Genomic DNA, 14,946 nt, shown 5'->3' on the forward strand with positions numbered 1-14,946 from the left:
TTTCAAAGTTGCAACAACCTGAGGAGAAATTGTTTTATGATGTAACACAATTATCTGGGTTGCAAGATTTATGCATGATTGGTTATATTGTTATTAACCATGGTATGTTGTTAGCTTTTGTTGAGAGATGACATTCAGAGACGTCATATTTCCATCTTTCGCATGATGAGATGTCTATCATAATGCATTTGTGTCATATATGCTACATCTTTTGATTAGGGGAAGATTACTAGACCACTCTATATGCAATATACCTAAGGCACTACAGATGATGATGATTTATTTTAGAGTTGACCCAAATGATGCCCAAAAGGAAATAGATGAAACATATGATGTCATGCTAGATTTTTATTTCTTGAGAAGTCACATACAAACCGCCTAGTTGCAACAGTGGAGGTCGATAGTGATGATGCATATGTTTTGCATCATAGAGCATGTGCACTGAGGTCATACCTCTTGTATTTAGTTGGGACGTCCATATTTGCGGACAAAAGTGCTAATTATATCAATGTGGTTTACCTTAGACACTTCATTGACTTTGAGTGGATTCATAAGTAAAATTGTTGGACCGTTTGTTTGGTTTAGTAGTTCTTGAAGTTAGATGAAGGTTGTCTTTGGAAGACCAAATAAATGACAACAAGCTGCATACTGTTTACGGTAATATATTTCCATCTTTATTGTCACTAACATTTAATAACAATTGTACTATGTCATTACTAATATTTCATTTGTACTATTTTCAAGCATGACCCTTTAGCACTTTTCACACATCTACGGTTGGTAATAAGATGATGAATACTCTAAGGACCAGCCATGTGCTTGCGCATTCGTCCCTCTCAGAGGAAATTAGGTGATCGAGCCATTTAGGTTGTTTCTTAATCGCACTGCAGTAGATGATACACGCTACACACTCTACGACGATCACCATCAGACGTGTCCCTTGGATGACATGGTCTTCTACTCTGAATGGTTGACTTGTGGGTCACGTGTGATGTATCCACATATACCTGAGCGAGTCATGCGCCAATTCGGGTTTCTACAAGTTGTTCCAAGAGACCCATGCATGTTTGTTCCTTCCGGTATGGTCCACAAAGATGTTGATTAGATGTTTTATGATTTCTATAATCATATGGTACCATAGAAAACACAGAATGTGTCAGCTCCTCGAACATGGAGTAGTATATTTTGCTACATCCAATGATATTTTAGAGTGTCACATCTTTACATGACACCAGATGCTCACGGAGATCCATCTAATGCAGCTCATCAGTAGATATTACAAGGAGAGCAGACCAAGGCATATCATGTCGTTGATGCTTTACCTGCATGTTGTCATATCACCAATATTGCGCGAGCGAGTGTAGAGAGATGAGACTTTCTATAAGGCACAACTAGGAGAGCCAATATAGATATCATTTTATCTGAGAAACGAACAACATTGCAGTACAAGAGACGGAGAAGAAACATGGGGTCAGATATACCCAATAATATTTGATAGTACTTGTATTATGGATTATGGATAATATTATGATCTGTAATTTGTCATTTTGGCAGAATTATAATTCTAGATTGGTTCTAATATATGATATTTTAATCTTATTACATCAATATATGATTTAATTGATAATACAAATAAATTGCATATCACGTCAATATACTTATTACATCAGTGTATCTCTTAAAAATGTCAAACCTTAAGATTATTACGAAAATATACTTCCATAAATTTTAGTGAAATGCATCTCCATATTAATTTATGAAGGAAAAAATAAGAATTTGATTCACTTACGAATGAATGTAGTTTATATGGGATGTGTAAATTTTAAGGAGTTGCAATCTCCATATTAATTTATAACAAAAAGAACATGTGACTCATTTACATATGAAGAAGTTTATATGAAATATGTACAAACGTTTGTACGTATATTTTTGAATTTGTAAAAGATAATTTTAAATTTTAATATGCTGGTCTTTATCTTTTATAAATAGACACACTAAATAAAAGTTAGTATATAAATAGAACAAAGCCAAAGTTGATCATCTCAAACTTACGAGATTGGAGAACTATATATTTCTACTTTGAAAAGGATTCCAAAGTATTAGTGGCATACAATACATAGAATTGATCACCCTCAATGAGAGTTGAAACTTGAAAATCTATCTGTCATCTGATGAGCAAAATCTGGCTACAAATCTCAAAGTTATGTATAGAAATACAAGACCAGCGTCCAGCACCCAATGAAAATGGCTTTTACTCGGTAAGCACTTATGTCATGAAAGCATGGCAGCTGAAAACGAGCTTTGGTACAGAAATGAAGATAAGGTTTTGGATTTAGCGTGGTACCTTTAAGCCAATAGTCTCTTCCCACCTCTCCAAATCAACATGCAGCTTTTGAAAAAGATATTGAAAGTTAAAAACAAAAAAGAGAGAAAACTTTTGCGTTTCTGTTTCTTGTTCTTAATTGGAAACTCTATATACTATGCTCTATCCTATGCTATGATGGGACTTGATCAATGCCATTGCGCCCACTTCCTTCTTCTCTGTGCTTTTTTGGACTCTTGCATTTCATTGTTTACAGATAATAGTAGTAGTAGTAGTAGTAATCATGTTATTAAATACTACTACTATATCAACTCAGATTCACACTCAGACCCATCATTTTCTTTACTATAATATCAGCTACTTTCTGCTCCAAACAATAATACATGCTTATCCAATTTACATAATTACTTACTATACTTTTGCTACTTCTCTTGGCTTTTTCTAACTCTCTACCACCACCAAAAGCCTAGTAGTTAATGACATGTACACGTCGATAGTAATTTAAAAAATTTGAATTGATGCTAATGTATTGAAAATGACTCATAATTATTCATGTATAGATCGATTTTTGATAAACTAATTTGTGCGAGGGGTTTCGCTTAAGGGTGATAAACGAGTATGTCCGTCCCGTTTAAACTTGTTTTGTAAAAGTCTAGAAAATAGTGGGTGGGACAAGTATATTTAAGGGTGTGGAACTAAAATTTTGACGCGACTCACACAAAAATAAAGACGTGTATTTTAAGTCTAAAAATATATTTAAAAAATTGTTAAGTTTTACGCCTTCATAAACAAACAAAAAAATAGGACGGAACAGAACAGACACATTAAAGAATATGAGACTAAAATCTTGATCCTCCCTATTAAAAAATGCAGACAAAACGGATATGTCTGACGGATCATATCCGTTTTTCCACCCAAACTTATGATAATAGAGTTTAAATATAAATTCAAACTTAAATAATTTATTTTAAGTATGAGTGCATTCATTTATATGTTTCTTTTAAATGGAAGTTTTTCCATTCACGTCTGATTGAACCGTTGTTGACCCCCTAACCATATTAGAAGATCTTCAACAAGACGCGTCAGTTTGGTCACCACTTTATCATACAGATTCTATATATAAAGAATTGGTCTCTTAGTTGAACCATCAACTATAATATTATTGATGAGTCATGAGGAGAATATTTAGGTTAAATGAAGAGCAACTACGGAAGGGTGAAAGACACCACATCTTCACTAAAATCTTAAGATATTAAGAATTTGTTTAGTTCTAGTAAAAAAAATAATTTTGAGTGAATTGATTTTGAATCAAAATAAGTTAAAAATAAAGTTATTTATATTTGAATAAATTTATGTAAAAATCGTTTTATTATAAAATTCAAAAATTACAAATTTTAATTTTAAATAGGATGAATTCTAATAAAGTATAATGAGTTGTATTCAACATTAAATAGTAACTACTAACTAAAACCAAACATACTATAAATTTATTGATCATGACCCTTATATAATGTAAAACCTCTCCTATTCTAAACAATGTTGAAAAGTACACATATTTTTAATATAAAGTGATATGCTACTATCTAAAAAAATTGTCTTTTCTCAAAATGAGTCTGGTCTCGGATGTCTAAGGCTGTAGACTGTAGTAGTTGGCAATTGAATGAGGAAATTCATTTTTAGAAAAAATATAAAATTTCCATTTATAGGGCATTGTAAGAAAAGCTAGGGAGATTCCTGATATTATTCTCTTGAACCTTTCTGCTTTTTGATTCCCAATGACAATGGAAAAGATGTCTGATTTATCTCATTACAAAACCACAGTGTCATTAGGTGGAAATGTTTCAGTTCTCTCTATCTATATATGCTCAAATAGGAAACTATATTTTCATCACTACTCATTACTCTCTTCTGTCTTTTCACAACCACTCTCTTTCATTTCAATGGCAGATTGGGCTGTTTTGAACAAGAGAGAGGATCAAGATTTTGATGAAGAACATGTTTGGGGTGATTATACCTCAAATATCAAAAGGGTCTCTAAGGATAAGGATTCTGGTTCATCTGCATGGACGTTACCAAGAAAAAATATTCCAAAGGGTAATGCACTAGTTGTTTCTGATGAGCCTAAAGGGTCATCGTCATCATCATCAGCAGCAGCAGCACCTATCAACATTCCTGATTGGTCTAAAGTTTATGGTAAGAAGAATTGCAAGAAAGGTGGTTTGCATGGTTATGAGGATGAGGATGAGGAGGATGAAGAGGGTGATATGGTTCCTCCACATGAATGGATTGCTAGGAAGCTTGCAAGGAGTCAGATTTCATCTTTCTCTGTGTGTGAAGGGATGGGAAGGACACTCAAAGGAAGAGATCTTAGCAAAGTTAGGAATGCTATTTTGACAAAAACTGGCTTCATTGAGTAGTTAACTTAAGTTAAGTTAAGTTAAGTTAAGTGCTTTTTTTTTTAAGTTGAGTAGTTAAGTTAAAAATTTTGGTGTTACCATTATCATAGCATCCATCTTTTTGTATGACTTAGATCCCATGCAATGAGCCTATGTAGAACTTTGGATGTTCTTGAATAGATTTATGTGCTTTTTGATTTTACAATCAATTTTCTTTAATCAATTATTATTGTGTTTTTGTTGTTCTTGTGACTTTGGTCTCAAGATTGTGAAAAGTAGAATTACAAAGGTTATTTCTTTTTGAAAAGGAAGAATCTGACATCCTTTTTGATTAGAATCAGGGGCCACTACCCAATATGGTATAGAATATAAAAGTTTAAAAGAGAATAGTGCCAAGCAGTCCTTATTTTGGATACACATTTTTGCTTCCCTATCAATTGACATTCCAATAAGTAAATTTCAACTTTTTTTATCACATGATACCAAAGAATTATTAATTTTAGAGATGGTCTTTTAGTCCTTTTACTTCTTCTTCATATACTTTTATTTCCTTTTCCTGGACACCAATGCTTGTTGCATTAATTTTATTTAAAATTTTGATATTTATGTTTTTTATAGTGTTTTGATTCTTTTATTTAAATTTTTTTCTTCTCTTTTTTTTTTGTGTGTATCTTTGATGATGACAATATTTTTATTTGTTTGTGAGAAATCGAAAAAAATGAAAAAGTTTGTGAGAAATCGGAAAAAATGAAGAAAAAAAAATTACGTTGATTTTCTAAAGGTGCATATTTATAGATATTTTATTCCAATAGTCCCTTATTTTCATGAGTCATGTCAAGAGAGACGAAGAATTTAAATTTTATTTTGAATTTCTAATAGAAACTACATTGATTTAATTATCCATCAAACTCAAATAATTATCGTATTAAGGCATTTTTTATTTAAATCCAAACTTTTATTTACACGAGTCACATTTGATGGATTAATAAATTAATTCAACGGTCATCCACTTCATTCATGTGACAACTTGATATTCCAATCTCATACCATATTTGTACATCATTCATTGAAAGCATCAAATTGTTATCTTTAATGAAGTGAAATGATCGGATCATAGTGGACACTTGATCCCTTCAATGTATCACGAATCAATCCAATTCAAATAACTTTAAGGTATACAATAACATGTCTTCATGTCTCTTCAAACACACCATTGTCATCACATATTAACAATAACATAAACATTATAATATAGATAACAAAACTCAGCATAAACATATCATTAATTGAATTCACAAGTGTCATACAATATGAACATTAAATTATACATGTATATACATCGATCATATTATAATGTTAACAAATATTTTTTCCATAATTCACATCATTTCTACATGGTCAATAAATGTCTTGGACGGTAAATCTTTAGTTAACGGATCCGCTATCATTAAAGATGTACCAATATGTTCAAATGACACCTTTTGTTTATGAACTTCTTCTTTTACCGATAAATACTTAAGTTCTATGTGTTTAACACCTTTTGAATACTTATCATTCTTATAGAATAAGATAGCTACAAAATTATCACAGTAAATCCTCAGTGGCCTAGTTATACTGTTGACAATACCAAACCCTAAGGTAAGGTTCCGCAACCACAATGATTTAATTGTGGCCTCAAAGCAAGCCACAAATTTGGATTCTATAGTAGAAGTAACAATTATAGATTATTTTTCACTCTTCCATGATATTGTTCCTCCAACTAGATGAAAAACACACCCAAATATGGATTTTCTTGAGTTCATACACCCCGCAAAGTTTGAATCCGAGTAGCCAACCACTTCAAGGTGATCTAATCCTATATATGTGAGCATTGCAGTGATCCTTTATAATGTATGTAAGAGCATTACAGTGAATCTTTTGTGTCTTATAAGTACATAAGAACCTTCTTTGTAGCTTTACAGTGATCCTTTCCAAGATTACTTTGATATCGATCCAACATACTAACAACAAAATTGATATCCAATCGGGTACATGTTTGGGCATGCATCAAGCTTCCAACCACTATTGCATGGGGAATAAACTTCATTCCTTTTCATGCCAATTCAACTTTGGGACATTGCATTTGACTAAACTTGTCCCTTTCTGAATAGGAACTATCCATGCAGAGCATTTATCCATTATGAATCTCTCTAATATTTTATTTATATAGTCTTTTTGAGAAAATTCCAACAATTCTTGTGATCTATTGCGGATTATTTCTATTCCTATCACTTATGATCCCTCACCCATATCTTTAATTTCAAACTTATTGGAGAGAAAATTATTTACATCATGTAACTGAGCAACATCATTAGCGACAAGTAAATATCATCAACATATAAGATCAAAGTTATGAATTTTCTCCCGCTGACCTTCATATAGATACACCGATCTATAGTTCTCTCTACAAAAACTATATGACAAAATCGTATTGTTATATTTATGACACCATTTTTTAGAAGCATGTTTTAGTCCATATATTGACTTCTTTATAATAAAAACATTAAACTGTTTTTTCATGTAGTACCAAAACCTTCAAGTTTAACCATATACACTTCTTCCTCTAAGTCACCATTCAAAAAAGTAATCTTCACGTCCATTTGGTGAAGCTCTAAGTCGTAGTGAGTCGTAAAAGTCAAAATAATTCATAAAGAGTCCTTCTTTGAAACATGAGAAAATGTTTCTTTGTAGTCAACACCATACTTTTGAGTGAAATCTCTGGCGACAAGTCTAACTTTATATTTTTAATATTACCTTTTGAGTCTCGTTTTGGTCTTAAAGGCTCATTTATAACCAACTCGTTTTGAACCTTTAGGTAACTCAACTAGATCCCATACATTACTGTCATTTATTGATTTTAACTCTTCTTTCATAGCATTCATTCATTTTGTCATTTTCCATGGCTCGTGCGAAGGAGACTGAATCCAAATCAATGCTCAAGTCACATTCAAGTTCAAGTGAATAAATAATATAATCTTTTGAAATAATTGATCTTTTTTACCTTTCATACCTTCTTACTGGTATTTCTTGTGTTTGTTTTATCAATTGTTCTTGCTCATTTGTGACTTGTACATTGTCAACTGGTTCATCAACTATTTATTCATTTTGTGGGTTTTGAATGTTGATTTGTTGTCTATGTGTGGTGCATGATGGTAATACAACCAAATTGACAACAACATGGGAATATTCTTTAGGTTATGAAGATTCTCCACAAGACTCCATAATATTCACTTTACGTGATTTCTCACTCCCACTAAACAGACCATTTTCAATAAAACAAGCATTACCAGATTCAATTATTCTCTTACTATGACTAGGACAATAAAATATATACTTTTTTTTATTTTTCAGGATACCAAATGGAAAAACCACCAATGGTTCTTGTATCAAGTTTCTTTTCATGTGGATTATACACCCTTACTTCTGTTTGGCATCCCCAAATATGAATATTTCTTAAACTAGGTTTTCTTTTCCTCCACTGTTCATAAGGAGTCTTAGGAACTGCCTTACTAGGATTTCTATTAAGCAAATATGCAGTGGTCCTTAATGTGTACATCCACGATGATAATAGTACATTACTATAATTTAATATTGACCTAACCATATCCAAAAGAGTGTGATTCCATCTTTCAGTCGCACCATTTTGTCGTGGTGTGTCAGTATAGTATATTGTGCACATAGACCACGACTTTCAAGAAACTTTGCAAATGAACCTGAACATTGTCCTTTCTTATTATATTTTCCATAATATTCACCACCTCTATCATACATCATTATATTTACTTTTTTATCTAATTGTCTTACTAACTCATCAATGAATGTCTTTAGGATGTCCGATGGTTGAGACTTTTCATGTAACAAATACAAATAACCATAACGCGGAAAGTCATCAATGAAAGTGCTAAAAATAAAGGACGTCGAATGGAATACAAATATTAGTGTGTATCAATTCAAGGAGTTCACTGCTTCTGTAAATGAACTATTTGATATTTGTTTGGTGTGTTTTCGTTTAATGTAATAAAAACTAAATTCCTAGTACACCCACCCTGGTACATAAAGATAACTTTTTTGATCTATATGACATCCAATATCCAAGATTCAATCTATACATCCCAATTCTCTCTATTCATGCCTTAATTATTTTCCATATAAAGAAATCGTTACTTTCTTTTATGGTTTGGATTGAAAGGAATCTCTTTTTTTGTTAACCACGTCTTCCTTTTAGGACAATCCTTTTTGAAGTGTTTGTTCTCTTTGCATAAATAGAACTTCTTTTTCTTTTAGACTCCGCCCTCATTAACCTTTAGTGGAGCTTTGCCCTTCTTTTTGTCATTTTTATCAGACTTGACTTTACTGCAACTGACTCCATCATGAGTCAGATGAACATAATGATCTTTCATCTTCTTTGACATCCCTTCTTCTTGAACCAACATGGTCTTAATTTCTTGAAAGTTCCATTTTTCTTTGATGGTGTTGTAATTCAGCTGGAATTATACAAACTCAATAGAAAACAAGTTAATGATAAATTGTACAAGAAAAGATTCATTCACGTTCATACCTAAGGGCTTCAACTTTATTTCCAGATTTCCCATTTGAGTCACATGATAATGAATGGATTGAACATATTCAAAAACTTCAATCGTCAACTCACACATCAAATTTCCCCACAATAGGTTTGTCAGTAATTTTAGAATTTGAGTACTCTTTCACATTTTTCATAAATTTCTTTGCATTTTCAGTTTTGGATATAAATGGTTTAACATTTTCACCCATTGCCATTCTCATCAAATTCAAAAACAACTTGTTGAACCTTTCTTAAGCCTCAAAAAGAGATTTTTTTCATCTTATGTATTGTCCTCCGTAATGGCAGTGGATTTCTCATCCATTATTTGTCATTGTATTGCCCAAAGCAAACATATCAGTAGTAACTACAAACATTTAAGACAAACTCATATGTTAATGCTTTGAATAAATTTCATGGATTTAAACTAATTATCTTTAAACATGTATTAAAATTCACCTTTAGGTAACACCTAAATACATTTTAATAAATTAAAACGGTGATGAATGAACATTCTTTAATAAAAATTAATCATATTCAAAACAACATGCATTTTTATCTTTATATATACAAGCAACAAGAATGACAACACAAATTTTAATTTCATTAATCATAAATCATGATCTATGTTTGGATAATCTATATATATTTTATAATAATAAATTTTATTAAACAAAAGCATATTACACACTTAACATCCTTATCATAATTAAATCCTATAATTTAGAACCATAAACTTTAATGAATTTGACTAACAAATTTTTGAATATAATAATTCAAATAATAAATTATATTTAATAATAACATCAACATGCTTTGATATGTTCATGTTTAATTTTGAAATCCTTATACATTTATAACATGATACTAACCGTGCATATTAACACATACATCAATGTACATATCATTAAATTAACATCTCCATTAATCTCTTTATAATTTATTTTAATTTATTATAAAATACTATTTGCAAGTTAATTTTATTCCAATCATGTCATTTTACTTGTGTTTTTGTTAATTTAATTTTTTTTAAAAAGATAAAATTTACAAATTATTATTTTATAATTTTATAAATTTTTATTTGTTTTCTATAAGTTACATAGTAATTTCAAGGAATGTTCATATAATGAAGATAAACAATCACATAATGAATACATAAAAGAATGATAATTAAATTTTATTAAAAAATAAAAAGTAGATAAATATACAATGTACATGTTATAAACATGAAAATATTCAACCAATTAAAATGTGTTCTCTTGTGCAAACGCAATATTTTTCATTTGTTGAATTTTTCCAATACAAATAATTCTCTTATGCATATGAACATAGCAAAAACATATTTTCTATTACAAATTCATATTTAACAAATCAATGTAATTACGATTAATAATGAAAATTTATATTTTTTCATGTATTTTCAATCTTGATGTTTTAAAAATTCAAAAATAAAACAGCTTATACAAGTTTTGGTTAGTTTTCAAAATCGCTTTTTTTAAAAACTATTTATCAAACGAGTTTTTAATTTTTTAATTTTCAAAAATTAAAAACTATTTTTAAAAAGGGATTCAAACATCCTAGTTACAACAAACTTGCTAATATAGTTCTAAGCTAGATACAAGTGATTATAGAAAACTTTACCTCGTACCCCTACAATTGTACCCATACCCCTACAAATAATTTTTTTTGACCAAAATACCCTCATATAAATAGAGTATATTTTTCAGAAATGAAAGTTTTTTCCATTTGCGCTTGAAGACTTCCGGAAGAGAAATTTTAGCATTTTTTGGCATTGTAAACCGGAACACTAAGAGTAAGTCTTCCGGTTCACAAAATGTATACCGGAACACTTATCCAAAGTCTTCCGGTTCGCTTCATTTTTGGGGCATTGAACCGGAAGTCTTATAGAAAGTCTTCCGGTTTGTTTGGCTATGTACCTGAACTCTTTCTTAAAGACTTCCGGTTTGGATGAATTAAACCAAAACTCTTTTAAGAAGTATTCCGGTAGTCAACCTTGTTATTCTCCACACCGGAACTCTTCTTTGAAGTGTTCCGGTGCGTTTTTGTTTGTTTTTTTTAATTTTTTTATTTTTAATTATTTTGTTATAATATTTTTTTTGTAGTGGTTCGAAGACGAGGTGCAGATGGTAGGATTTCAGACCGTAGTTTAGGTCGGGGCGCATCTTCATTTGCAGCTGAGCTGACTGGATATCCAGGAGGGACGTACGATACGTCGCTTTTGGTGAAGTACGAGCATCATGTTGCTCGCCATTTATGGTTTGGTGAGGTAAATAAACGAGATATATTTGAAAATGAATAATATTTGAATATGTTATATTGTGTTTTTTAATATGTGTTTTAATTGTTTTTAGGAAACAGGTCCAAAGAAAGAGTTGAAGGTTGCTGGACATGGACTAAAGCTGACATCTAGAGTACCACTAGCTCTTCCATAACAGGTGGAGAGTTGGATATCTAGATCTGATTTATCTTCACTTCAGAGAACTAGTATGAACAAGATAGACACAAATCTGGTCTCTGCATTTATGGAAAGATGGCATCTAGAGACATCTTCATTTCACATGGTGTTTAGTGAAATGAGCATTACTTTGGATGACGTCTCATGTCTGCTTCACTTGCCCATCAAGGGTGTCTTCTGGAGTCCTCAGGATGTCACGGAAGAGATAGTTGTTGAACTTGTTGTTGACTACTTAGGAGTGTCACAGAGTGAGGCACAATCACATGTTCGTAGCTACAGGGGTTCGCATTATAAATTGGAGTGGTTATATGATTTATTCGTACGGCATAGAGCTGCTTCCAGCTGGGCATATGCGACCAGAGCATATTTGTTGATGTTCGTGGGTTCCACCATTTTTGCCGACAAGACCTTTACACTTGTCGAGACACGATACTTCCTACTATTTACGGACTTAGGTAGATGTTCAGGATATAGTTGGAGAGCAGCTGCACTAGTTACCCTATACAGATATCTTGGAGATGCGTCCATGTTCAGTTGCAAACAGCTCGGTGGATATCCTACTCTCCTACAGGTATATAATTTAATTTTGTTTATTAAGTGTTGGATTCATTTTATAAAGTATGTTAACTTAACTTATTTTGTTTATTATGTTTTTATTTTGTAACAGTGTTGGATTCACGAGTACTTTTCAACTGTTGGAAAAAGAGAGGAGAACTGGAAACCAGCTGATAATTGTGGTCTTCCTCGAGCGATGAGATGGTCCTATAGGAAAGGAGTCCTGAAGGTTGATGATTTACGACCTATTTTGGACAAGCTGACACCTGTCGACGTCATATGGCATCCATTTGAGGATCATAGAGCATGGCATCAGTTTGATGAGTTATGTCTCTACAGGGGGTGTTTGAAGTGGGGTTGCTAATATGATTAGGAAATTGAAGAGTGAATTGTGGTTGCTTCTTTGATAATTTTAACTTCTTCGAAGTCTGTGATGGTTAAGATTGTCTTTGTGAAGATTGAGATGCCTTATCAACATACTCATGATACGAAGGATCCCTATAAACATCATATTTTGCTGGTTTTTTCCCTTTCTTCTTCACTCCTCCTTTGGTTTTTATTTTCTCGGGTGGTGGACACAATGGAGTCATTGCTGGGTGTCGCATTACGCGAAAAACCGGCGGGAAACGAAGAACAACAGAGCCGCCACCGTGCGTTATTTATCCCAAAAGAGGGAAAGGAAACGCTCAGAGTAAACCTGGAAAAAGCATGGTCTCGCGACCAAAGAGAATGGGATCGGGAGTCGGTTATGCGAAGGGAAGGTATTAGCACCCCTACGCATCCGTCGTACTCGACGGGATCCACGCACAATAGGAAGGAAAATGGTTGCTAAAAACACCGCTCAAATACACACAGATACTGGCTGAAAGAGACGCAAGGAAACAAACAAGACTGACTCGGCAGGACATCGTATCCTGGGCCTACTTAGTCTATCAAGCATAGACATCAGAGTCAAAGTAGTTCGGACTGGGGAAACGACACATGCTCGCTAGGATGTCGCATCCTATGCATACGTATCTCCTTTGGATGAAGGAGAATCAGAGCATTCGTAGCTCGGCTAACACGCACACAAACAAACACAGGCAAAGGCAAACATGGAGCCTGAATGCCAATCACTGGGCTTACATCAGCATCCGAACCAAAACACACACAAGAAGGCAAACATGGAGCCTGAATGCCAATCACTGGGCTTACATCAGCATCCGAACCAGGCAAACCCACACTGGAACCCGAACGCCACTCGATGGACTTACATCAGCTTCCAAGCACACAACAACATAAAACAAAGACACAGGCGCCCGGAGAGATCTGCTCATCTCTTGCCTACGTACCTCATCTGGTATGAGGATCAGGGCGACGTAGTTCCCCTACGAAGGGACCCAGGACTAGCCTAACCAGATAACAGAGGGAGACACAACTAGGGAGACTACGACTCGAGCCTAGATGTTATCATGCAAAATCATCCCTAAGTTAAGGTTTCTAGCTAACTTGCACAGGAAGCAAGCCTATCCTATTCAACACAAGTAAACAGCAAATCAAGCATTCACAAGTAGCACACACTATATGCACACAAATGGGGCTCAATCAAAGGGTAAGACTGCAAGAGCAAGTCGTCTGTACAGAGGTAGTGTTAGCTCTTAACCTTGCCATTGAGGGGCTAAGGTGAAGCTGATGGAAGGAGAGTGAAGATAAGACTTCACAGCTCTTATCCCTGGTCAGGGAGAGCTTCAGACAACGGAGTGTGGGTTCAGAAAGGAGGAACCCTTCTACACTCGAGACTCTTACACAACTGTACATTGTACAAGATCTTGGGTTTGTGTCCCAATGCATCAACACAGTGGTGCGAGCAGAGGGACGACTCAACAGAATAGCGGGGGATAGATTGCATATCTCTTATATCCGCCAATTGCCTCATAGAGGTCTTTACCTGCTTGGGGACAAAAATAAACAAACACAATCATCGCCTCTTAAGGAGGACTTCAGGCAGGTGCCTGGCCAAGTAACAGGCCAGGTCTTCCAGACTACATGGAGACAAGAGTGTTATACCTCAGTGCAAATTGCTTATCAAGCAAAGCAAAGCAATATTAGCAACTAATGTACCTGAAATCAATCAAATGTCATCAGTATACCAATCACATAACTAAACAGCAAATGGTTCACAAATAGCTATACACAGACAAACACAATCCAATGCACCAAAGTGCAAGCAACTCAAAAGAGCCAAACATCCTACAAAACAAAACAAGTTAGTGAACAATTGTCAAATGACATCTCAATCAAAAGTGAATCCACCTCCTTAAGGTATTTTGCCTTTTAACCTGAAAATCACATTCAAACATGAGATACAAGACCACTAGGACAAGCCTAGGGTCAAAAGGAAGGAAAAAAGTCAAAACAGCAAGTGAAACATGATCAAAATCAAGATTAATCAATTAAAAAGAGAACCTAATTGGCCTCACATCAAAACTATGCACTAATTTCATTTTATGCACAATCTAAGTCAAAGTAGTCAAGTATGAACCACATATGAGTCAACAGCATGATCACCATCAGAAAAATATCAAAACATCTCAATAAATTCCACAAAAATTCTATT

General features: G+C 33.4%; 1 protein-coding gene across 1 annotated transcript; it reads left to right on the forward strand.

Annotated features, from left to right (window-relative positions):
- The first annotated feature begins 3,858 nt into the window (after positions 1-3,858).
- On the forward strand, positions 3,859-4,933 carry LOC127115849 (uncharacterized). Its single transcript, XM_051047285.1, has one exon. The coding sequence runs from the start codon at positions 4,099-4,101 to the stop codon at positions 4,738-4,740; it is 642 nt and encodes a 213-aa protein (XP_050903242.1). The 5' UTR covers positions 3,859-4,098; the 3' UTR covers positions 4,741-4,933.
- The last annotated feature ends 10,013 nt before the right edge of the window (positions 4,934-14,946 follow it).

Source organism: Lathyrus oleraceus, chromosome 1 (assembly GCF_024323335.1).
Source record: "Lathyrus oleraceus cultivar Zhongwan6 chromosome 1, CAAS_Psat_ZW6_1.0, whole genome shotgun sequence".
In the NCBI taxonomy this organism is placed as follows: domain Eukaryota; kingdom Viridiplantae; phylum Streptophyta; class Magnoliopsida; order Fabales; family Fabaceae; genus Lathyrus; species Lathyrus oleraceus.